The sequence below is a fragment of the Harpia harpyja genome, chromosome 7 (assembly GCF_026419915.1).
Source record: "Harpia harpyja isolate bHarHar1 chromosome 7, bHarHar1 primary haplotype, whole genome shotgun sequence".
Classification (NCBI taxonomy): domain Eukaryota; kingdom Metazoa; phylum Chordata; class Aves; order Accipitriformes; family Accipitridae; genus Harpia; species Harpia harpyja.
In genome coordinates, this window is record NC_068946.1 from 22,068,838 (window position 1) to 22,094,325 (window position 25,488).

The window sequence follows — 25,488 nt, forward strand, 5'->3', positions numbered from 1 at the left end:
AGTAAATAAGTATAAAGAGAAAACCTCTTTGTTGCCGTTCTTAGAATTAATGCTGCTTTCTCTTCAAAACACTGTACCTTTTTTTTTTTTTTTTCCCAAGTAACCATGTTTTTGCTTTGTCTTTTATGTTTAAAGACTGGCAGTCTTTAGAAGGATATCGCGGCAGAGGAGTGTCCTGTAATTGTTGTGTCAACTGCATATACCCTGCAGGATAGTGTTGCCCTGGGGTGCTGGCCATAGTCCCTTGCTGTATCCTGACTCTTGTCAGGAGGAAATCTGGGTTTGCTCCATTCCTCCACACGTGCTCATATCCTTGGGACGGATGCTGAGTGTGTGATCTGTGTTCTCCAGCAGATAGCTTGGACTGAATCAATGGGGAGGGCAGGACTGCCTGGATTGTTTGCCTTTCAATGTAAATAACATTACGTAACATAACCCAGTAAAGACTGCCACTGTGGAGAGAAGAAACCAAAGCCTTGAACCATTCTTGAGGTGCAAAGAGCTGTCTAGCAATGCTCTTTTTCCTCCCTTTCTCATATGCATGAAAAACTGTTGTTGAGTTCTTTGCGTCTGGCTGCAAGGATTGACAGATTTTTCCTGGAGATTGGTTAATTGTGTCTACAGTACTTGGGTAGTTAAACAGAAAGGCATGCAAAAATTTACAGATCCACTTACAGTCTCTTCATGGTAGACTGTCTCTATAATGCAGCAGGAATTCTATAACCCTTTTTAAGTTTTTCAGTGATTAAAAAAAAATCTCCATTGGCTTATAGTATGAGGCATCTCCATTTTCAAGTGGAAGATACAGAGACACAGAAATAAACTGACCTGCCTGAGGGCACACAGTAAGTCAGATCAGAAAGACAAGGTTGTAATTCAGAAGTTTTTTGGTTTTGTTTTGTTTTTCATTACTGCCAGTAGATCACGTTGGCATTGAATATGACTTCTGCCTTAGCACCACTGTGCTTCCTCCCCACTTCTTTCCCAACTCCAAAACGGTTACCTTCAGGTTGTATTTCTTCGATGAATCATACACACAACACAGCAGTGCTGAGCTCAGAAATTTTAAATGTAGGCAGGGAAAAATGATGTGAGGAGTTTTTAAAAAAAAAAAAAACACACACAAAAAAACCCCAAAACGTTGGGTGTTTGGGGTTTTTTTTTTTTTGCATCAGTGCTGGAATTAGACTTGATGCTGGGTAAATATCCTAGCTGAAGACATTTCTGACTAGCATTCTGCATTACCATCTGGTCCGTCTACTCTGTTGTCATTGCAAGATCACAACCACATGTTATAGTAATTTAGAGGAGATGACGATATAAGTGTGAGATAATACACTGTTTTGCTCAGTATATCTCTGAATTCTTGAAGTTTTTTATTAGAAATTTAATCTACTTAAATTAGTGTTTTCTAGTCTAGACCTGTGTTCTGTTTCTTCCACAAGTCAAACTCCCACTGACTGCAGAGGAAGCGGGGTCCTTCTGTATCTTGAAATTTTACTCGTCAGCCATAGTGTTATGTTTCGCCTACATTTAAAAGTTGCTGTGAAACAATTACTTAGAAATGTGTATTTGTAATGTGTCTTTTACATTCTTTTTCTGTTATCTTTCTATGCAGTTTCTCTGAATCTTATTGCACTATGAAACAGCTGTCAGCAGAGACTATTCGTCTCCTTTCAAGTTCTCAGGTGATTACATCAGTTGTCAGTGTGGTGAAGGAGCTGATAGAAAATTCCTTGGATGCCAATGCCACAAATATTGATATTAAACTGGTAAGTTCTCTTTCTTTCTCTTAAAAAGAATTGGATGTAAAATAAGATGCAAGGAAAGTTGTTCCACCGCAAATGTATTTTTTAGGCTGTCATGGTTTGGGGAATGGAAGGGTATTAGTAGTATTTGTAGATATATATTTTAACCTCAAATAAAAATGGTCCAAAATCAGTTTCCATTAACGTTTTTGAGGCCTCACTGAAACAGTAGGGCATATTTGTGCTTCTGAGTGTATCTTGGGGAAAAACTGTCAACTTCTTTAATATCTCTTTTCCTACTTACAAATTACTTTTTCTGACTAATAGCTTGTTTTAAAAGGTGTTGGACTTCAGTTTCACTGCTAGACTGGCATATTTAATGCTCATTACAAAATACTGTCAGGAAGGTGAAGATGGAAACAATGGAAAAGGTCAATGGACATGCTAGATGTTTTTGTAATATAAATTACCACATGGTCCCTAATTAACATGGTGAGCTCTGGCTACTTCTAACATTTTATTTTTATAAGATGTTAAAAAAAGTTGGCATCTCACTCAACGATACTCTCTGAAAATAGAAAATATCGCTTATAATAAAGAACCTGTGCTTTTTTTTCCCAAATTGGGTAAAATGGCTAACAGATCAGCTTCTCTTGCTGCCATGAGCATTTCTGGTTTTGCAGTATTTTGTCAACAGCTGCATAGTAGCAGTATCTCCTACTTAGTAAGAACGTGTGTTGTTATAGTCTGTATAAATGGATGTATCCAGAATTGCATCCAATTTCCTTTCCTGAAAATAACAGTGAATGTATAAGCTATTCTTGAATTAAGTGTTAGACAAATGCTTTTAATTAGGTGGGCAATTCAGTTACTGCTTGTGTCTTTGTCCATGTCACTGCTACCTTCTGAATGAGTCTCAAGTGTTTTCCATCTGAGTATGGTTTCCTGCAGATGCCAAGGAACATGCTTATTTGTTATTTGCCCTAAATGAGCTGAAGATACTCTGTCTTCACAATGGTCTGTGATGATCTCTGTCTTCTCAATATTTAGACTGCATAGTATCTTGCTTCATGAGTAACTCCAAAGTGAGTAGTGTGTGCATAGTTCTGGGGGTAAGGGTGTCAGAATCAGATCCTGTGAGCCGATCAAGAACTGCAAGAAATCAACAGAAGGCTTTGGAGCATTCAAAAATTGTTAGAACAAACCTTGTCTCTTTTACTGGAGTGCCAATGTATAGCTATGCAGATAGCCAGAGGAGAAAGCCCTCTAATCAGCGTGCGTTTCACAGTGCAATAACCAGCTGTTTCCATAGTGGGAGGTCCAAAATCAATTAAAAAGAGCATTTTCAACCATTTCCAGTGCATGAGTCATCTGCACTGCTGTTACATTCTTTGTCAGTTCAGCCCAATCCAAATCACTGTATTTCTCAAACAAACCAACCAACCTGGCTTTACACAGGTTGTCAGTGAGTAAATGAGATTTGCTGATTGTTCTTCTGTGGGTACTAGGGGAGAAGAGAAAACCTGCACTTTGTACAGCTGTACACAGTAATACTGTAAAATAGTGGATTTTTTTCTGGGATTTTTTGTGATAAGAATATTTTTATATCAAAATACTATTTTCCGTGCGTGAAATTTAAATAAGGTCAACCACATAATAGAGCTCAACAACCACATTAACTCTGGATTAGTTCAAAAGTGTAATAGAGAACGGAAACTTTGAAATTTCATTTTACAGCTTGATGGTTTTTGCCTGAAACTGGCAACATTTTAATTGTTTTAATCTTTTTCAGATGGATTAGGAAGGCTAGCTGATTCATTCAGACTTGTTACCCAGCTTGCCTGAACAAAGACAGGAATGACTTTTTTGGAGACAGATAGGAGTTAACCTGCAGGTGGAATAGTTCTCAGGTAGAAACCATGGCAGTGGTCAGTTGTAGTGGGAAGGTTTGACTAGTGTTTTACTCTTGTTAACTTCTTGGTTGACCAAACTCCAATAGGTGATGTTTTTGGAGCGTCTTTGCACTGTGTATCACCTAGCTTTTACACAGCACTGGGGAGAACATCAGCTTATATTGTAGTTTTAGATAACGTGATATTACTTTAATTACAATTAAAAGCAAGTCATTTGATTAGAAACTGAACTGTGGCCTTTCTATAAGGTGTCAAGTGGTATCTATTTATTAATTTGAACCTCAGCTTTATTGCTTTTAGAAATGTAAACATACTAGAGCTTGCCTTGTTAACAGCGGGGTCAACTGCCTCTGTGGCATGGCTGTGCGTTAAGCATCTGTAGAATGATGGTTTTATTCTTGACATGATGTCCTGCCTTCAGGTTAAAAGAATACTAAAAACCATTGATGCAGCAATATAATTGCTTGTATATGGATAAAGAGACTCTATGGGCATCAGTCTGCCAGTTTCCCTGACTGATCTCTAACAACAGGAATTTATGAGAATAATCTGCACAGTCTGACTGAGACCTGCATATTTTAATTAACAGAGAAGATGAGCAACAGCCTGTGTTAGTAGTTGGAGCAAAGTTGCGGTTCAGGAAGGATGAATCTTAGCTACAGGTTTGCTACTATTATATGAAATGGCTGTTGTAAAAGGCAGACACTCGTTTCTATACCTTTTTTCCAATGCATGAAGTGGGAGCTTTAATCCTTAGAACCTTCTCATAGCAAGTTTAGCTCAAGGTGAGGTTCCGCTGTACACCTGCTCCATCTCATCTCCTGGAAGGCAAAGTCCTGTATTATCTGCACGGCATTGTTAGACATTTCTACCTCTCGTGATCTGTTCGTCTTGCTAATGCAAAAGAAAAGTAACCTGGCAATCAAAGTGGATTATTTGTGCCAGTTTAATAAGCTGAATTGACCTTAGAGTTCTTATGAGTAACAGAGCTGTAGCTGAAACAAAGATGGGACCATGCAGTCATTAGTGAAAGAGGAGGAAGTCGAACCATATGGTTTGGCATCAGTGATCTGGTAGAGCAACTTAACTTCTCATGAGATGACGACCGCAGTAGTATTTAGGTCGTGTAGCATGGTGGAAGGTGTTACAGAATACAAAGTTTAAGCATTGTAATATTTAAAGTAAAACATGTGCAAGTGAAAATGAATAATATTAGAAAAGAAATAGAGAATCATTCATGTAACGTTTTGATGCAAGTTGAAGAAGATAAATCTCACTTTTCCTAAGCAGTTAAGTGGTCTGGAAGTAAAAATTAGAATAGAAAATAGGTGTTCATTGGAAAATGCTCAAACCCTTTGTTAGTGCATACGGCAGTGGGGTAGAAGGTTTCCCATTTATATCTCCTTATGTGTTTTTATGTTCAGTTGAAGTGTATTGCTTAGGTTCTGTTCTGCTTCCCAGTAGGAGGTTGACTCAAATATTAGCGAAAGCATTGTTTTGCACCCAAAGATAGCTTTAGCACCGTTCACTAATATGGAAAGTGAAATGTACCCACGTTTCTATTGTGTATCAGTTAAATAAGTTCTGTGCCTACCTCAGAGGCTTTTGGTGTTTCCTAATGCAGATTGTGTGTGAATACAGATAATATCTTTAGATACATTCCATTTGGTTTTAATTGCATAATTTTTTTACTTCAAGAAATAACCCTGGGAGTACATTATATTTTTTTGTAACTGTTTTCAGTATATGCCCAGATGGAACAATAAAATTAGTTCTGTTTAATCAGTCAGCTTTCTGTGAGCAACTGTCACGTACTCTGTACGGCATCCGTGGTGGTAGCCATTCATTGAAGATGTTCATTCTAAGCAAAAGCAGTTTTAAAGTTGCCTAGATGTATTACACACTATAGCACATTTTTATGTATGTTACATCATAATCTTTTCAAAGAGCCAGGCATGCTTCTGTAAAAGAAGTTTAGTTAGTGATCCTGCAGCTCTAATTACTTTCTCCTCCTGGCTTGTGATTCTTTTGGGTGCAATTTACATGTGCAGATTATAATGTAGCTGGAAGGAAGCATTTGTTTGCTGCACCTGTTTGAGATGTTATAGAACCTGAATTCCATCTTTCATTTAGCTCTCCTAATTATCTGGATTTTCAGAGTTTTACCCTATTTATACTGGTGCTTATTGAAATAACATATTTAAATTGGAATTCAGTAAAATTGTGTTGCATGTATGTAAAGGTAAATCACAAAGATTGAACTTTGCTTCCTTGAAAGCTGTTTTTAAAAGAGCCTCTAGGAACCTTTACTTCTTTCTGTCAAGTATTGTACCTCTTTACAAGCTTTCTTCTGTCCGCATTCATGCCTTGCCCCCATTAGAATTTCAGCATCTGTATATTGAGACACAATATAGAGACTGGAAAACTACTGAAGTAGTGAAATCACATAAATCAAGACTGAAAATGAAAACAATTCTAAGTGAGGGCCCACTGACTTTAATGGATGCAGGGCTGGATTTGTGGTGATTTCAAAAAAATTGATACTAAATAGGTAAGGGAGGTAAAAAGAGGTAAAAAAGTCTTTAGCTTTCCAACTATAGATCTCTTTCTGAGCTTAGGTTTTGCAAATTTCATCATAGTTAAAAAAAATTTACTTAATTCCTGTTTTAATTTTACTGCATTTATATTAACATGCTGTTTCCAAACCACAGGGTATGAATTACATTATTTAATTAGAGAAACCATCACTACTATCCTAACATGTTTTATTTTTCTTTTTTTTTTAAACAGAGACATTAAATGGTTGCTCAGTTTCTCCAAATAAGCAAAACTCCCACTTCTATCTGGATGGCTAGAAGCTGTAACCTTAGCTGCTTCAAACTTGAGTCTTAATTCATTTGGTTGTTTTAGCGCTCCATTCTGTTTTGTTCTTTTTTTAGGAGAATTATGGGTTTAACAAAATAGAAGTAAGAGACAATGGCAATGGAATCAAGGTAGCTGATGTTCCAGTTATGGCAATTAAACACTACACCTCAAAAATAAGCTCCTCTGAGGACCTTGAAAGGTTGACAACGTACGGTTTCCGCGGGGAAGCTTTGGGATCAATTTGCTGCATATCAGAGGTGAGCAGTTGCTATAAGTGTGTCTAGTCTTTTGTGTTGTGATTTTTGTGTGTGTGTTTGTGAAAGTTTTATTAAAATATCCGTGCAAAGACTTCAAATTGTTCCAGCAGCCTGGCAGGGATATGTCTTCCAAATAGTTTGGCTTGTGTATGCTGCCTTTCCCCCTGCTCCCCAGAAGTCATGTCATATGGTTAGGAAGCAGTATGGATTTGTTAGTGTCAGTCCTGCCTTTCTGTCATACTGGTCACAGCAGTGCTCTATTTATTTTCCTCAGTCAGAATAGGTCAGAGTTTGCTTAATGTTTCCTTTTCTTTTGTATCAGGGTATAGATATGTGATTTCTTAGAACACTGGCTTATTCTCTTTAGTGTTGTCAGCAAATATAATGTCAAAGAGTATGGCTGAGTTTTCTACTTGAATTAGTGTAAATCAAAATGAGGAACAGCAGATGGTGGCCAGGACAAATAATTTCAGGGAACTGATGGCCCACATAGCTACCATTCCAGTAATGATTTCTGTCTTGATGTTATCTAGGTGATCAGCAGTCATGGGATCTTGCTGGGCTCCATATTGCTCCTTGACATGTATATGACTGCACTTGCACAAACTTTGTTGTCCATATGAGTAAACAGGAACCTGCTCCCTGGCCTATCCGAGTCTGATCCATATGTTTGTGTTAAGAGGACTGACAGCATACTGATATTTAGGATTTAACTTGTTGACTGAAAGTAAGTTTGTTCAGAACCGTCTGAGAAGTGTTCAGGCTGTTAAGGAAAGGCACAGCATCTATCTGTTCCATTGTGCTCTGCCTTTCTGTATTCATGCTGCGCCAAGGTCAAGTTTTGCATTCTTCTTTCTAAGTCTGCCAAGGATTAGATCCTGCGAGAAGATGCTGATACCTGTGTCTGATTGGAACGGTCAACTGTCAAAGCCAGGAGAGATGTTAGAGTTTGACTCCTTGCTACCTTGGGCTACATTCACATTGCACTAAGCAGGAGTGGGTTGTATGTTTGGATGGAGATTTCCAAAGATGCTTTCAAAAGTGTTGGTGTTTTGACAGATGATGACAGACCTCAATCATTGGTTCCTTCTAATGAGTCGTCAGAGCAGGATGCCATCTGTTCTGAGTTTTTAATCAGCTCTGTGGTACGTTTCATAAGAGATGGGAGGTGGCCTGAGTGTATTAAGTACTTTAATAGGTATTACTTTAATCCTTGAATCAGTAATTATGTTAATTAAACACTCCTGGCATTGATTGCATTCTGCCTACCCAAACTGCCCCCTGAAGTTTCAGTTAAGAGGTACTTCACTATTGGCCCTTAAGTATGTCTGTAATATTGTTGTTTCCAATTAATCAATTACTGTTTTTTCTCTCCAGAGGCATGGCTGAACTCTGAATGATTCCTATGAGACACTAAAATAAACCAAAATATCCTGAAGCTCTGTATGTGTGATAACCTTTGTGTCTTTTAGGCGGTTAAAGTGCAGTGGCTCTATTGTTCAAAATGTTGATACCTGAACTTAAGGAACTGTAGTTTTATTGAACTTCTGGTTTATGACTGGTCTTGCTAAAGCTGATCTGTGTATTACCATAATAGCTTACAAAACATGCTACTACTGATTACTAGATATGTTTGGGTGTGGAAAGGTACTGTTTGTTTGACAGTAGTTATTATGTTTGTGGAATCTCACATAAATTTAAGAAGTTGTCATAGTATACCTTCTCTCATGAAGGATGAAAATGCGAAATTATCAATTGATTTAGTTGTTTGTTTAACCTGTGTTAGAATAGAAGAGAGAAGTGTGTGTTGTAGGTAGTAGGGATTGCTATGCTTTGTGTATTAGTGTGATAGAAATGCATGGCTTTTAGTTAAATGGGTGGAAAAATGAGTAATAATGCAGAGTGTTTCTGTAAGAAACACTTGTAGAAAAAAAAATGTTATAAACTAATTAAATGTAACTGTGGTGATTAAAATAATGCAATGGTAGGAGTGGTAGCAAAGCTTACCTAAGCTCATTCTGAACTTTGTGAATCCTTGATTAACATAATTTTTTTAAATCACTCTTTTCAGGTTTTGATCACAACAAAGACAGCTGATGATGACTTCAGCACTCAGTATGCTTTGGATAGCAACGGGCATATAACTTCTAAAAAGCCTTCCCATCTTGGGCAAGGTAGGATATCATTGTTCTGGTGTTGCGCTGTGACAGAAGTATTCTATGTTTCTCTGAGGGTCTATTTGATGTTGAAATACCTGTTCTGTACTTGAAGGCTGAGTATGAAATCTTTGCAGCTATAAACATTTCTTGCCTTTTGTCTGTTAACTGAGAATGTGTTATTATTGTAAGAAATAATATGTCTTGGAAGTTGCTTTAGATAGTAATTATAAACTAGCTTCTCCTTCTCTGACTCGCTTCTTCAAGCTGACAGTGGAAATAAAAGCTATAAAAATTCAGTGCCCCGGGTCCAGGCAGACTTACTATATAAGTATATGAAGGATTTGTTCAGGACCAAAATAATGTTTCTGTACACAGCAAAATCCTTGCTTAAAGGAGTAAGAGTTGCCCTGCTGCTATATGAAGGAGTTGTTGGAAGCAGCATGGCTATAGGACCAGGCAAAGTCACAGTTCTTTCTAACCTGCAGGAAGGGTGTGTTGCTAGAAATCCTTCTGCATGTTTGTGTGAAAGATTAAAGGTTGCCCTCATCTCAGAGGCAGACTTGGTGGTTCAGATGTGGTGTAGGTTTGGGGTGGCATCTGCTCTACTTTGTGCTCTGCTCAGCTAATTGTTGCTCAGCAAGGAGGACCGTTAAGACCACACTGTGTCCTTGCATTCACACTCTAGCCGGTGTGCATTCCCAGAAGAGGGGTGCTCCTTTCTTGTGACAGCGGAGAGCTCCTGAGGAAGCAGTTGCAGCTTTTCCATAAAGCTCAGCTTTTCCCAGCTGAGCCGTAGTGGCTGCTTGTCAATATTGTGCCCATAAGCTGCCCCCCAGCTGGCTGCAGTGCTCGTACAGCAACGGGGAGCTGGCTGCCAACCCAGCTCCCATCCTCCTCAGCGCTAACTGGCCGCAGGGAGCCATTAAGCCAAAAGAAGCTGCTGCGGGCTAGTCAGTGGGCAGATACTGAAGAAAGAGCTGAAGCTGAGAACTCTAATTTTAGCTAATTTTAACCAGGGACTATTTTTAAGATTTAGACTGTAGTATTTTCTATAGCCAGAAAGCCTGTGGGTTGCGTTGTCTTGTCTTTTGTCAAAATTGTTGAATGATTGACTGAATTCTGTGACATATATTTAATATTTTGCAACATCCTTACGGGCTAGGAATTTATGTGATTGTGTTGGTTGATGAATATTCCTCCTCTTACTATGTACTTTGCCTTGAGCAGAGGTATCTGGCTCTTCAGATACTACCCTGAAGCAAATGCTTGTGGAGGGCCTTAATGGAGCCCAGTGTTCCTTTGCCTCCAGATATGTCCAATTAGATTCTAGTCTGTTAATCATTTTACTAGTGAAAGTTAACTCAATATGCACTGAAAGAGTCTTCAGCTTTATTTAGTGCTGATTCTCGCTGTCGTCAGTGTGTACCAAAGAAAGCTTAATGTTGCAATCGTAACTCTAAAGGAGAGGAATTGCAGCTCTATGGGTACGTTTTGGGGAAGGATGACTGCTAATTTGGTATATTTCTTCTCATGCTAATATCTAATTTAGTGTTACTATGGTTTATTTTGTATGCAGTAGCATACAGACAGGTGTCTTCAAGTAAAAATGAAGTTTCCTCAGTATCCGGTCAGTGGTATGCTTTCAGTGTAATTTCTACTTATTTTTTGTCGCCTGCTTGCAGGTACTACAGTAACAGTCCTAAGGTTGTTTAAGAATCTTCCTGTAAGAAAGCAGTTTTACTCAACAAATAGAAAATGTAAGGAAGAACTGAAAAAAGTCCAAGATCTACTGACAGCATATGGTATCATAAAACCGGACCTGAGGATAACCTTAACACATAATAAGGTAACAGAGTTTTTCTCTATCAGCTATCTTAAATTAATCGGAAACTGATCCTTATGCTGTTCATCTAATACTTACAGAAAATCTTTCATTCCTAGGAATTTTCTTTCAACACAGGTTTGGTTTTTTTCTTTCTTCCCTTCATAGGTGTGTATTTTATGATGGTTACAGATTTTGATCCTAAACTTCTAAAACTCAGGCTTGGATCTTTTTGGTCTGCTGCAACAGATGCCTGGTTAGATATATGAAGTATAAAAATTATTTTACTTGCTAGTGGTGTAAGAATGATTTTACGTGCTAGTGGTTAGTAAAGATTTTGGTGGTCTGCAGAACAGAGAAGTGAGACCTTACTAGACCATGGGACTTGATCAAGTGTTAACCTAAGCCAACTGAAAAAACTCTCAAAAACTTGGTTAGGCTATTTATCTAGATAGACACTATAGCACATACAGGTAGCTTGCTGTATGCCGAGTCCTAAGAGCTCAATACATAATGATGGTTTTATTTAAAAAGGCAAAAAAAATTCAAAACAATTTGCTACGTTGGTGTAAGAGTAACAATATAACAACAGGCTGTAACTGAGCTAGTTGTTCTTTGTTTAGACTTGGGGGAACAAATTCAGAGGCTGCTTGGAGGCTACTTTGACTTCACAGCATACTGAACAGTAATTCTACAGCACAGATACAGAAATTACACACACAGCTACAGAAATGACACACTGAGCAGTTCTCCTTTACCTGACCCCAATTTAACATAGCTAATTTTATTGGCTGCTTTTGACACCTCTGAGAGGAAAGTTATGCTAATGAATTTCCAAGTTGCCACAAAGTAGAGAGTGACATCTCGTGGCCAGATCCCACAGCAATTCTTTTTCTGTTCTAAAATAATTTTGTGTGTTGATCTTGCTATTTGGCCTGTTCATTGAGCAATTTTGATCAGTTACTCTATCAACCAATCACTCACAGTTCAGTTCCTTTTCAGTGGGGATGATGAATGACACCGTGCTTTTCTTGAAATGACAACAGACTGCCCATCACTTTCTGGAGTTGTATAATATGCTCTGATTATATTTATGTATGTATTTCTAAATATCAAAGTGTAGATACTGTGAAAAACAACACCCAGCCTTGTGGCTACAGAATTAGTATTCCAAAGCTGAGAAAGTGTAGCTACTTTCAGTCTTACTTCATTGGGACTACAGAAAGTTTGAAACCAGAGATCTCAGGGGTGTGTACTTAGATTGTGTTAAGCTCCTTGACATATCTAGCAGTGGTTCACAGTATTGGTCTTTAAATGTTGGTTGTTAAAACTAATTTTGTCTTTTATTGGTGTTTGTTTTGCCTTCTCTCACAAGTTGCAAATGTTTTTTTTATGGTATTTTGATTTCATCCCCTTCGATTAGACTATTACATTTCTTTATTGAATAGGCTGCCCAGGGAAGTGGTTGAGTCACCATCCCTGGAGGTATTCAAAAAGCATGTAGACAAGGTACTCCATAACATGGTTTAGTGGGCATGGATGATGGTTGGACTCGATCTTGAAGGTCTTTTCCAACCGAAATGATTCTATGATTCTATTCTATGATTCTGTGATTCTTGTTTTTCTTTTTTTCCTCTGCTTATTTTAATTAATGGCAATAATGTGCAAGAAGTTGGTCACGTTTTTTTCACAATACTTACTGCAAAAATGGTGCGGAGAGCAGCATGATAGTAGCCATTGCACATTTTTTGACTACCTATCCTATTAGCTTCAGAGGTAAATTCTTTAATATACAATTTGAGTAGGTAAAATAAATCAGTACAATTGCTATCTGCAGGCAGTATTATTCATTGTAATGACAGAGATGGTGCTGATTTTTTGGGCTCTTCATTTTGCACTGCCAGCCTTGTGCTCATTTAATTTATTTAGGAAAAAAAAAAAGAAAACAAGGAAGAAACTGCTCAAATGTTTCAACACAAGAGGTCGCTCAGTAGCTATTGCTGAGCAGGGAAAATTAAAGGCTTAAGAAATCATACAGAAAGCATAGTGTGTCTCTGGGCATGTGTAAATGCTTTAAAATAGTCAGAAAATATTAAAAAACTTTGAATGCAGATTCCTGTGTTTCTACTGCTGTTGTCATTCCTTGCAAAATAAAAAAAAATACCTATTGCATCGTACCTTTTAAGAAATTTGAAATTTTGAAATTCCAATGCATAACAACTTTCAGCAGGTCTATGTGCATCCATTTTACCATATCACAGAACATTAATATTTAGTTCTTTTACCTTCAGATGTTAAGTATTGTTGTCATTAAAATTATTAATTCAGATCAGAAGCTGTTTTTCCTACAGTGTATCTGTGCTAGAATAATACTTTCTACTGAATAGCATTGTCATTTTTTTTTTTTTTGCAGTGGCTGTTTTATTTCTGTTTGAAATGTACTAGGAGAAAGAAAGAATCAACTTCTTAGAATGGCTTTATTTTTCATGTAGCTCATAGATTATATATTAGTTTAAAAAATTGTATGTGCAGTTATTCAGAGGAGTTCCTAGAATCCCAAATTCTTGAGTCTGAGCCAATATTTTCTGTTGCAATGGAAGAAGATACACGTCAGGAGTAAGATCAGGTTCCAAGGCTTAAAAGAGCAAGAAGGTAGCAGAGATGAGGTATTACGGAAGGAGATGAGGAAAGACAGGTCGGAAGAATAGAAAGGGTAGTAAGTGAAAAAAGTGTAAATAAAAGTGTATTTCAAAGAAATCTTCAAAATAAATGACAAAACCAGTACATTTTTAAAAAAAAAAACAAACCCAAACAGTCTTTAAAGTCTTGTATTTTATAAGAAATTAAAGGACAATGGAAGAAAGCATAGCCCTAGCTTTACCGAGGAAGAATGTTATGAGGCTGAAACTTTCATAGAAGTGTCTGAGGTTAGGCATCAGAAAATGGTTGCCTAATCGATTCTAGCAGAAACTTGTTTTGACAAGTCAGGTCTTTTATTGAGCTGTGAATGTATATGTGTTTTTAGGACGCACAATACATTGCATGTTTTATTTCCACCATGGTTTTTTTAAAGGTGTATTTCTTGTGCTTCTGAATGACATTTCAAGAATTTTGTCTTGTGCCACATTTCATATGTGTTTTTGTTCAGAAAATATTACCATTAAGTGTCTGATTTCTCTGTGAAGAACCATTATGCTCTTCCTGCCTTTGGGTTGTTTTTTAGTAAGTAAGAAAATAGATATCCTTTTATCAGTCATCCTAGGGTTCATTTATTCTGTACTCTCCATCAGTGGATTTCCAAGATAGGAAATACTCAATTGCTCTTTCTGCTCAGAATGTTTTGTTTGCATTAGCAATAAATAATGAATCACTTTGCAGATCAACCCTTGAAGTACTATTGCTATTTTGACAACTTGGATTAGCTAGTGCTCCTTCTTTTTATGAAGGTTTATCCTGCCAAGACATTCTTTGAATACTGATAATGTTGATCCTCTTGCCAGTATGGTTATGTTAGAAAGAGGTATTTTTCTTCTTTCATCACCATGTTCCTTGAAAGCATATTGAATAATGAGACAGCCAAATGGAAATAATTTACATGAGTATTCAGCAAGTTTATTTAAAGTTAACATTATATGAAGGCATGCTAAGAACATTCCAAAGTCAGCTACTGCTTAAACCGTGTCAAACTCTTCAGCCTGAAATGCCATGTTCTAGCCACCTCTGAGCCCTGGCTGTATTTTACCTGAGATGGTATAGGGCTCTTCCCTGGAACAACAGTTTTCACACTCTTCACTGTTTAACACCAGTAGCCCTCAACTTAGTCTTACAAGCCACTGATGTTCAAGAAATGCCTTTGTGTGTTGAAAAGCTGATGATACAGAATGCTTTAATTCTTTTCTAGTTGCCTTTCTTCCACAGACGCCGAAATGAGAGAGGACACTCAGTAACTATACCTGTTTTAACAATTTCAGATATAATAAGGCTGAACAAATTATGGCAACAGGTGGTTTAGATGGTGCCTATCAGCAGCTCATACCATACACAACTGGTCCTATGTCTTGTGCAAAGCACAGGTGGGCCATATGTAGACTCAATAAATTTTCAGTTCCTGTTGAGGAAAAATCTGCATAAGGGAATATTTTTTTCCCAGAGTTTTTCACGCATAATATTTTGAAGCCTTGGTCACACACAGTTCTGCCTAGAACTATGTCTTGTTTGTTTCTTGAGAGTCATGGGTCAGAACTTCTGGATGCAAGAGATCCATTTTGAAGCTGATATTATAACTGTGGATGGTATTTTTCCCCAAACCCCCATTGTGGTTGGTGTAGACTTAAAGGATGCCATCTTCATTTATTTTTTTTCTTCACAGTAAGTCTCCTCTTACTTCCAAAGTTGGATAATCGCAACCTACAGTCTGTATCCAGTAGTCAAAAACCAGTTTGTTTTCTGTGTCTGAGTCCTCTGTAGTAAATGTGGGGGCTTTGAGACAGAGTAAGTACGTTGGGGTAAATTTACCATTTTTAACAGTGGGATTATACTTTGCATTCATTCATTGTGCTTCCAAACTCTAGGGTAGCTGCATGTTGAAAAGAAGTTTGCATTGAGCAGAAACAGCAGCACGTAAGCTTGCTCTTGATTTGGAAAGTCTACTCCGTTTAATGTAATGGTGATAAATTAAGTCCTTCCCTAATCTATGTGTTTTAAAATATAAAGAGGAATTATGATTAAGAATCTGCAGTGCTCTGCAGCCAACATGCTTTCATGCTAACCTGGAATATAGCTCAGTCTTTGCTTCCATTCATTGTTAGTGGCTTTGCTGAGAAAGCCAAACAGAGAGTTAATTATGGTGTTTTTTTGTGCTGAGGACACCTGTCCACTAGGAAATTCGCTGAGACCCTCAACTCAATTTACATCAGCCAGAGAACAGCTGCCAGATGGTAACTACTTTTGGTCACTACCAACCTGGTTGAATTTGAACTGGTGACCTAGAGGTGAAATGCTTTATATCCTATTACTAATTCCTTGAGGTTTCCAGTTTCTCATCCATCACTTTTTTCAAATGACAGCACAGTGTATGTATGAAATCTCAAAACAATTACTGTTTCACATATGCAATGTGTGTTGCAGAATCTGAGATGTGCCTCTAGCTCTTGCAAGGCTTTCACGCTCACTTTGTACACTTGAAGTTTAACAGGAAAATGATGTTTCCAAAGCTGCCTGGGAGTTCTCCCTCTTCCTTACCAATGTACTTTGTCACAGTTAGGTATGCTATTTTTGTTAACCACTATTTTACAAAAGGCTTTTAAACGTCCCTGTATTTAAATGAAATTCGCTGTGATGATGTACATCTTCTGAATGACAGTTTAGGATTAGGAACTGTGGTTTTTTGACAGTAGTTTAATTGTTTGGGAGGTTTGGTTTTGGTGTTTTGGTTTTGGGGTTTTTTTTTCCTTCTGCTATGGAGGTGGAATTTCTCTAAACACCTATAGCTGAACGTGTGTGATTAAAGCAGCCAAAAAACTTACAACTCTCTATAGTCTTCATAATTCCTGAAAGGCTCTGAAGACATGTGTTACCAGATGAAGGTTCTTGACTCCTTGTAGTATCTGTTAGCTCCTCTCCTAACTTACCTCCCAGCTCCCAAATCCAAGCATTTCTCCACTGCATGATGCTCAAGAAAGCCTTTTTGTTGAGAGGATGCTTTCATATCACAAAAGGGAAATCTGAGCAGGAAATATGTTGGAATTTGTAGGATGAACAGTGCTGTGGAACATCACTGTCTTTCAACAGATCCCCTTGATAGCTGTAATGTGTGATGCCCATGGGATAGACAGGTATGTCAACTGCAGCTGATGAAGGGAAAAATGGTGCCTTGATATTCTCTATTGCATACCTCCACTGGTAGTTGTCCCACCATCACTTATGAAAAGGATGGGACAACTGATTTCTCAGGGGCAAGTATGAAATATATGGGAAAAATAATTATGGTTATGTAGATAGTTGCGTTCTTTCTCTTCAAGCTATATTGAAAAACTGCTGTGATTTCTGTTTTCAAGGGGAGATTATTCAAGAGCTCTTTTTTAGTAAGATAACTTACCATTGGTTTTAAAACAAGACACCAGTTATGGCATGGAGCTGATAAACAATGTCAACACTTTTCAAGGCTGGGATTTTAAAGAATGTGGTTAAGACTTTATCTTGATCTCTTCTTGATCTTAGCTGATAGGCTTTCTTCCACTGCAGAGGGTGTGCCAGCCCTTGCAGCTAGGTGTCTGTGCATCACAAGCAAAAGAGGTTATACTCATTGTACAGGGTAATGTCTTTTTGTTTCCCTTGGGCTCAATTCAAACTTTGGATATTGCTGCCTGGCTTTGTTCCTGGTTTTATACTCTCTTAACAGGTAGGCAGTGATGTTTTCCATTATGTTGGAGCCTAATAAACTATTAGGTTTTAAATCAGGAAAGCTAAGGAACATGCTGGCCCAGAGAGTTAACTATCTGCAGTGAGATCTCTGGTGGCAGGGTGACAGGATTTTTGAAGCATCTAAAACAAAATTAGAGAGACTATGAAATACAGCGCTCTCTTATAGAGCTAACTCATGTTACATTACCAACCTACAGTTCATGTACAGTGCTTGCTGTATGAGACTTTTACACCCTCAACCTTTATTACAGGATAAATAACACAACAATTATCGTAAAACAAAAAAAGAAAATAGGTGGTTTCTGGGTAGTAAAAGTCTACTTTGTAAGGTAATACCATTAGGCAATAAGGTGAACGGGATGAATCTGTTTAACTTGTGGCATCATAGTTGCACTGAAGTAGCCACAGTCAGCAACAGCATCCGATCCCCAGCTCTAGTTAAGATTTTTGTTTTGTCTGTGATTGCAAATCATTGTGGCTGCTGGTAGAAGGTCTAAAATATGAAGGATAGTTAGGGATGAGGGGTGGCTGCATTTTTTTCTCTGTCCTTCCTTGGTGTCTTTGAGGAGACAAATAATGAGCAGCTCTTATTCTCCTTAGTGCCATGTACTAGGGACCCCAGTGGGAAGAGATTACATGCTCTTTGTCCACTTTTCTCACATTTTTCAAGGAATCCTTCTGGGCTATGTGTATGCATCCTGAAATAACAGAGATGCCTGCTCCATGTGTGCATGTATGTTGTCATCCTCCACAAAAGTATGCATATGTCCTAGGGCTGGATAAGGGTGGAAAAATACATACACACAGAGACACACATACTTATCTTCTGTGTATGTGCAATAGATTTTATATATGTTAAGACATTTTGTAAGGTCTAGATCATGTAATCCCCTTCAATGAAACAAGGAGGGAGGTGGGATATATTTGGCTAGCTCTAGCAAAACCTAAGATGGGCCATATGTAATAATATATCTTTGAGTAGGCTGTTTCTGCAGTGTCATCATACTGACTAGAGTCAGATTCTTCCTTGGCTCATCTTGGACACCCGCTTTATATGACCTAGAAAAAAAATATGGGGGGTGTGTGTGTGTATTTTTAGCTAAACTAAAGGGTATAAGCAAGGTTAAAAAAATAGGATATTGCAGGAACCTCATGGAAACAGGCACTTTCTAAAATAAATGAAATGGAACAGGCATTGTTTCTTTGTGGATTTTTTTAATGCCTGTTGAAACATCTGGAGAGTCTAGAAAAATAATTTTCTTTAAATTACCAGCTATTCCTATGTTGTTGCTTCATACTGTGCAGTCAGGGCTAAAAATGAACGTACAATCTATTCTGTGTTTATACAGTACAGAAATTTAGGGGTTGCCTGGCCTCTTTAGTATGTAGGCTTGAATTTAACCTACAGTGGTAACTAGTTCATAAAATTTTGTCTGTAGTTCTCAGTATTAATAGCTGATAAATACATGACTAGTTAAAAAATACCCCCTCAACTTATTAACAGTATCTACTTTTAGCAAGTTTGCATTTAATAAGTTCTCATTTTCCACAGCTTTCTTAAAACCTCCTTACTGAAGTGATCTTTTCACAGTCCTGAGTATCAGCCATTCAGCAGGTCAAGCAGTGTAATAACCTTGCATTAATCAGCAGCTAAGATTTATATCTGTACCTGTGGCATCACACTAGTATAACCTAAAATAAACAGTATGATGTTTATGTTAGTCATGTAACAAGTGTCTTTCTCAGTTTGGCCACATGCATTTAATTTAAAATACATCCAGTAAAGAAAAAATTGTTTGGCACTTTGTGTTTCCATTTTAAGTAATCAATTTTAAAATAGAAGCAGTACAGGATATGTTTTATAAGAGGAGCTGTAAAGAAGAGGACAAATTCTTTCATCACTCCAAAATGTCTTTGAGGAGGTTTACAGCAGGTGTAGAGGAGAGAGGCTGAGAGGCAGCATGCTTCGGGCAGCCCCGGGCTGTCCTTTGCTGCTGCCTGCTGCCAAAGCACAGTGGGGACTCTCCCTGCCAGAGCTGTGGACACCCAGCCTGTGGCTCTGCTTGCTCGTTTCTCCTTCTCCCCTTTTTGTGTTCGCTGCCCTCCCTGATGTAAATTGTCCTTTATGTTTGAGGGGTTCGCGCTCGCTGTAGGATGACTGAGCTGTGAGCCAGCATGTACAAAGAGCTGTCAGGCTGGTGTCTAGGAGGTGAGTTAGATTCAGGCAGGACTAAAAGGCCCCACTTCACAAATGCTGCAGAGTGTACATGGAAATGGAAAATTAAAGATTTGGGGAATACTTTTAGGCTCAACAGTCTCAAAGTTTTACAATTCCACCTGTCCTGTAGGAAGGGAATATCATTTTACAGGAGCACCGTGTTCTTCCATGGAATTCACCCCTCAAGGCCAGCAAATATTCCACTGGACGGGTGGAATTTTAAGGCTATGTATTGCATTTCTTGAGATGGGTGCTTGTGTATTCTTTGCTTGCTCACCATGCTTTCTCATAACATCCTGTACCAGAATACTGTGAACTCATTTTGAATTTATTGGACATCTAGCACCTATTTAAAACATCAATTTTATCCAGCACTGTAACATCAAATTTAAAGTGCAACTTGCTGCGTTTTTTTTCCTTTTGTGTTTGAATGTTGCACATTGAAATACACTGTCAGCTAACAGTGACAGAAATAGATACGAAGTGGATCTGAATCTAGCTGTCTCAGTTGCCTAGAAGCAGAAAGCCAACTAAGCCAATTTTGTTGACACACAGCAATAAAAGTCAGCAGATTCAGAGTTAAATTTGTCACAGTTTAGTATAGGACTTCTCATTAGTGAGAGACAAAATTTCACTTCCCAAAGTAGCTAATACTTTCTGTATATGTAAGTGGACTTGACAGGTAACTTTTGATGCAAGTTGCAGTTCATACTGCCTTACTGTATTTATTAAATCTTTGCAATAGTGTCGCAAGATATGTAGCTAATAGAGCAGATACCCTTTTATCCTTCTAACTTTTACAATGTTTTCATTAGACAAACAACTGCTTTCCTTATAACTACTTCCTTAGAAATTGCTCTCCTTTCTAATCAGCAGGCTTATCATAGACCTAGAGTATCCAGATGAGAGCTATGAATGGACATCTAATAGCCCGATTTTACCAAAATGGCCTATCTCTTAAGTACCATGAGCATTGCAGTGCCTACCTTCAAATGTTGACCACTATGCCAGGGACATGTCATAAACCCTCAATTTATATGCTTGATGAAAAGACAAAGCCTACTGCTATATAGCTAAGAGGAGAAGTAGTATTTTTATTGATTTGTTTCAGGTGCAGAAGTCCAGACTAGCCATATAACATCCATAAATACAAGCTTTGCTTAATTTTCCAATCACTACGAGTCTAAATAAGTAATATAATATGAGAAGTCATGCTAAAAAGTACCATATCGTGTGTGTTAACACTGAAAGTTGTGAATCTAAGAGCTTCAAAGTACAGAATGTTACATATACAGTATGTGTGCAGTTGCATATGCATGTTCATAGACATGACTTGAGTTCAACAAATATAATGTCAAAAATTTGACTCTGTGCCATTTGTTTCAGGCAGTTATTTGGCAGAAGACCAGGGTGTCAGATCACAAAATGGCCTGTATGTCAGTTCTGGGAACAGCCGTTATGGGCAGTATGGTACCTTTTCAACACTGCTGTGAAGATCCTGAGGTGAGTTTAAACTTCCTTCTCCCAAATCCACTTAAAGCCTGTCAATGAAGAGAGCTAAATCAATATTCAAAAAGGAGACTTTGCAACAGAGGGTATTATCTCCAGATTGATATCCAATTAATGCACTTGATTCTATTACTGTCCTCTCTGTAAAATTAATTGGTTTGGTGATTGAAAATCCGCTCCAAGAATCATCTAGTCAGGACTCATGTGGCACTGATCAAATGGCAGTAAAAACAGTTGTGATGACAAATGCAGAATTGCTGATTGCTCAGAGCTGTCTAAGTTGGGATTCCTGGCCCACAGGCAGGTTGTGCTGTGATTAATATCTAAGCATTTGTATAGTTCTCATCCTCGTGGCCTCTTAGCCTTATACTCTAAAGAATATCCCCTCAATTTCAGTGAGGGGCACCTGAGCAGGAAAAGAAACACGTACTTAGAAGTCAAGTTATGCAAAATTTCCACTAAAGATGTATGTCAAGGAAATACTAGTTAGTTTTCAAAAAAATTCAGTGCACTTGGCTTCCTTTGCCCTTGTTGAAATTGAGGGAGTTCCCTGTTATATTCTCCTTTGTCTAATATTTTCAAAAAAAATTTTTAATCTGCTTCCATTTTTGTTGGAGACGTTCTTATAAAGGGGAGTCTTGCTACTGCTGATCCTTCAAAGTTGCATTTTCCTGTATCTTGTAGTAATAAATCTTGACCAGTCACATAGATGAGATGAATCACCGTCTGTAGAGTCACAGTGGCTATTAAACACAACTTACCATGCTACATTCAGCATGGTAAGTTATGTTTAATAGCATTATTCAGACTTTAATGAAGTCTGAATATATATATGTATTAAAGTTTAATAGCATTATTCAGACTTAAATCTTGAGTTTGACAGAATGCTTGTAGTATACATATGCAGGGAAATGAGGGGAAAAAAGCAAAGTTGCTTCTTGTAGTTTACAAAGTTTTAGTTGCTTATGTCTGAACAGAACATCCATTCTTACCTGAATGCAGGTTGGATATGCCCCACAGGGCAAGTGCAGGGGGCTCCGAAGGGAAGACATGGGGGTGTTTAGAAGGGACTAGCTTGAAGGAGGCACTCAGGTTCTCACATTACCTCTCTGCTATATCATGAGGTATCCATATTCCTTGAATAGAAGTTGGGGAACATTCTATCTCTCTCTCTGTCTCTAAATAGTGTGTAAAATACCACGTGCATCGTTTCTAGGTGTGTAAGTGATCTATGCATATTGCTCACGAACAAATCTACATTCAGAAACCATGGACATTTCTAAATTAAGCAGCCAAACACTATGAAATGACAGAATTAAGGTTGCCTGTGCAACCTTTTCTTTCTCCCTTGTGTGCAGGTATTGGGATAGGTGTTTAATGACAAGGCATATGCTGCTTTTTTCCTTCCCATTAGGTCCATGCCATTCAGTACTCAGACCAGAGGGTAGCTCTTTAATCTTTTCCTTTCCTACTTGTTCGTTGTGTAGCTTCATACTCCTTTGCTGCAAAGCCTACTCTGAAGACAAAACTAATCTTGCTATAAACAACTTTCTGTAACTTGTACCTTACTAACTGCAGAGTTAAAACTTCTGTAACAAGTGATCCGGGGCCTTCTTCAAAACATCTCCATTATGAGCACCTGAATGAAACAAGAACACATTTCAAGCTGACTTCAAAGCATGCAAACTCAGGAGCTACTTGTAAAATAAAAATAAAACTAAGAAAATAAAGAATTGACACAACTTTTTACTTGTACAAAACAGCATCTATGCTTTTCACATCCCGTCTTGTAAATGAATGGATCTATTTTGGTTGAAAACTTTCACACAGGAAATTTTCCTAGTCTCTTCTTTTTCTGTGGAGGTTAAGTTTAGCAGATACATATGCCACTGGGAAAAAGGTAAGTCCTTAAGACAGACATTCTACTGTCCACTCAACACAGATATATTTTAATACATATATAACTTGGTTTTTATTAAAATATTAATTCTGAAAACAGCTGATCTAATTTAAAAGCAAAAATTCTTTAATATTTTCCAGTCTGTAATTTTGTCTTTATAATTCATACACTTCCATATATGAAAAGTCTAATAATTAAGACCAGTTTAGAAATTGCTGCTAACTTTTAGTGAGCATACTGATATTCTACGTGGCTTTAAATAGTAACAGCAGTCAGCCATTTCTAAATCTGGCAGCTTCTTAAATGAGTTATTTAGAGACTTTCAGTTTTGCTTTAATGTTGTCTGTTTATAAAAATATTGTTTGAAGTGAAAGACTTAAACAAATATTTGGGAATTGGAAAAGGAGCTTGAAGCATAGAGGAGGAACATTCAGGGAGGATGTGCTAAGGTTGCAGAATAAAATCTAGGAGTCCTGCTTGTTGTTTTCTGATAATCATCCAACAGATATTTGACACCTCTTTAACTTGACCAGTGGTGTTTGGTTATGTGCGATGCTGCTGACCAGAACGCTCCAGCTTTAGCACAGAATGCTTATTACAAGGTCAAGAGGGAATAAGGGAGCACATGAGCAAATAGCTAGCGTGACGTAGATGAATGGGAAGGATAGGCCAAATCCCAGGGATTTTTAAATTCCATTTCAAATGCATGATAATTTGGATTTTAGTAAATACAAGTGGTTCTGCCAAGAGCAAAGCTAACGAGGTCTGATTTCTACGTTCAGTGATCCACCCTGCTACCAGAACATTCTCAAAACTTTCCCATATCTCCAAAATCTCCATCCTCATGATGCCCCAGTGTTCCTTCACCTACTAGTTGGGGCAAGTGGCAGTGGGGCGATGTGTGGGGCAGTATGTGGGCTGGTCGGCATGTCAGTTCTTACATGCTGATGGATCCTGGCTTTTGAAAAGTTACAATTGCCTTTTCCTCAGTAAGGTCATTATCATGAGGCTTGCCTCTCCAAACAGCTGTCAGTTATCACAGAAATTGTGGAAATATAATATCTTTTGGATTTCTGCTTCTTCATCAGATTGAATTGAAATCTGTCCAACAGTTTCCAAGTTGCTTGGTGGGGGAGAAGGGCAGGTGATGGGACAGGCAGCACAAGTCATCAGCCTCATTTAGACCTAAAAAACACTAAGCTAAAGAATCTCAGCAGAAAAATCTTAAAACTTGGAGTTAGTTAGGTACTCGAATCGTGGTTTTCTGAGGCTCCTTGGCAGTGTTGTGTGCTCACAGGTTCTGCTGCGGTCTGTGAATCGTGGGTGCTCAGCACTCTCGAGAGTCAGATGATTTGGATACAGGTGGCGTAGGTAAATTTAGGTGCCCTGAATAAATGCCCTGTGACAGGCTATTTAAGGTGCCCTGAGTGTAGAATGGGAGGGATTGTGTGTTTTGGGCTTTCCCCATAGGGGTAATTCACTGCTGCCTTCACCAGGTGGGGCAGCAGTGCATGCCTTTAGCTTGTACAGGGGTTAAGTTGGCAACCCTACAGGCAGCAAGCCTAAAGCTGGCTGGTGGTGTTCTTTGCAGCCCTCAGCTGCAGACAGCAACCTGGTGCAACTGGCAGTTCAAATGGGAAGTTTGTCAATAAATTGATCAAGAAAAATAGATGGGGATAGACCCATCCTTTTCAACCTCTTTCTTTTTTTTTTTAAGTGCCTTTTTTTTTTTTTTTTGTATCATAACTTTCAAGAAGCAACGCATGCATTTGAATGGCTTGGAGTCCTGTACAATCCCATTTTAATCTCTCACCTCGTAAAAACCTTTTTGGGGTTCTTTTTTAAAGACTTTTGCACTTTATTTGTTCTATCATTGCAGATAAATCTTTCTGGATTTCTGCCAAAAGCTGAGTCAGACAGTTCTTTGACAAGCCTTTCAAGTTCAGAAAGGAGTTTCATTTTTATAAATAATCGTCCAGTTCATCAGAAAGAAATACTGAAGGTAACATGCTCTAGCTTTTTATTCAAGGAATAGAAATGTGACTTCTTTGAGGACAGAGACACCTATGCAATCTACAACCTTTTTCCCACATAGAATAACTGGAGTATTACAGGTGAAGATACTAGTATTTACAACAGAAACCTCTTCCACAAGTCTGATGCTCCTGGTGCCTCAATTCTGTTCCATTTGCTGCAGTCAGTTACAACTACAGAGCCAGAGGTTATGTTTATGGCTGTTTAAAAAAAAAAAAAAGTAATTTCAGGTACTCTATGTGAAAGATCGAAATAGTTGATTTTTTCTTCATATTAGCCTGCAGAAACACACCTGTTCATTTTTCCATGAGGGAACTTTATGTGGTTTCTTGTAAGAGAATTCTTCTGAAAATAAAGTTTTGATTTTTTTCCATTTCTTGCTGTGGGCTTATCAAGCAAATACACATACTTTCCCTTTAAATTTGTGCATGCATTGGATAAAAATGAAAGTGATAGTGCAGCAGCATTGGCTACAGCTAGGCATTGTGTAGGCAGATTTTGATACTCTTGGGTTTCTCACACTACTGAACCTTGCAGCACCTCACTTGGGCAGCCTTGCTGTTCTAATCCTTGCCCTCCCCAGAAAAGACAATCATGTTCATGCCAAAGTGTACATGAACGTTTTAAAGTGGAGACAACG

General features: G+C 38.1%; 1 protein-coding gene across 2 annotated transcripts in view; it reads left to right on the forward strand.

Moving 5' to 3' along the window:
• PMS1 (PMS1 homolog 1, mismatch repair system component) overlaps nucleotides 1–25,488 on the forward strand; it is a 53,286-nt gene that overhangs the window by 1,459 nt on the left and 26,339 nt on the right. Inside the window, exons 2-7 of one of the 2 annotated variants that reach the window (XM_052791388.1) lie at nucleotides 1,619–1,772; nucleotides 6,601–6,783; nucleotides 8,855–8,957; nucleotides 10,625–10,788; nucleotides 20,792–20,908; nucleotides 24,694–24,816. In XM_052791388.1, coding sequence (XP_052647348.1) covers nucleotides 1,641–1,772; nucleotides 6,601–6,783; nucleotides 8,855–8,957; nucleotides 10,625–10,788; nucleotides 20,792–20,908; nucleotides 24,694–24,816 — 822 coding nt within the window. In that variant the 5' untranslated portion in view covers nucleotides 1,619–1,640. The remainder of the gene's footprint in view (nucleotides 1–1,618; nucleotides 1,773–6,600; nucleotides 6,784–8,854; nucleotides 8,958–10,624; nucleotides 10,789–20,791; nucleotides 20,909–24,693; nucleotides 24,817–25,488) is intronic. The other variant, XM_052791389.1, reaches the window with a different exon arrangement.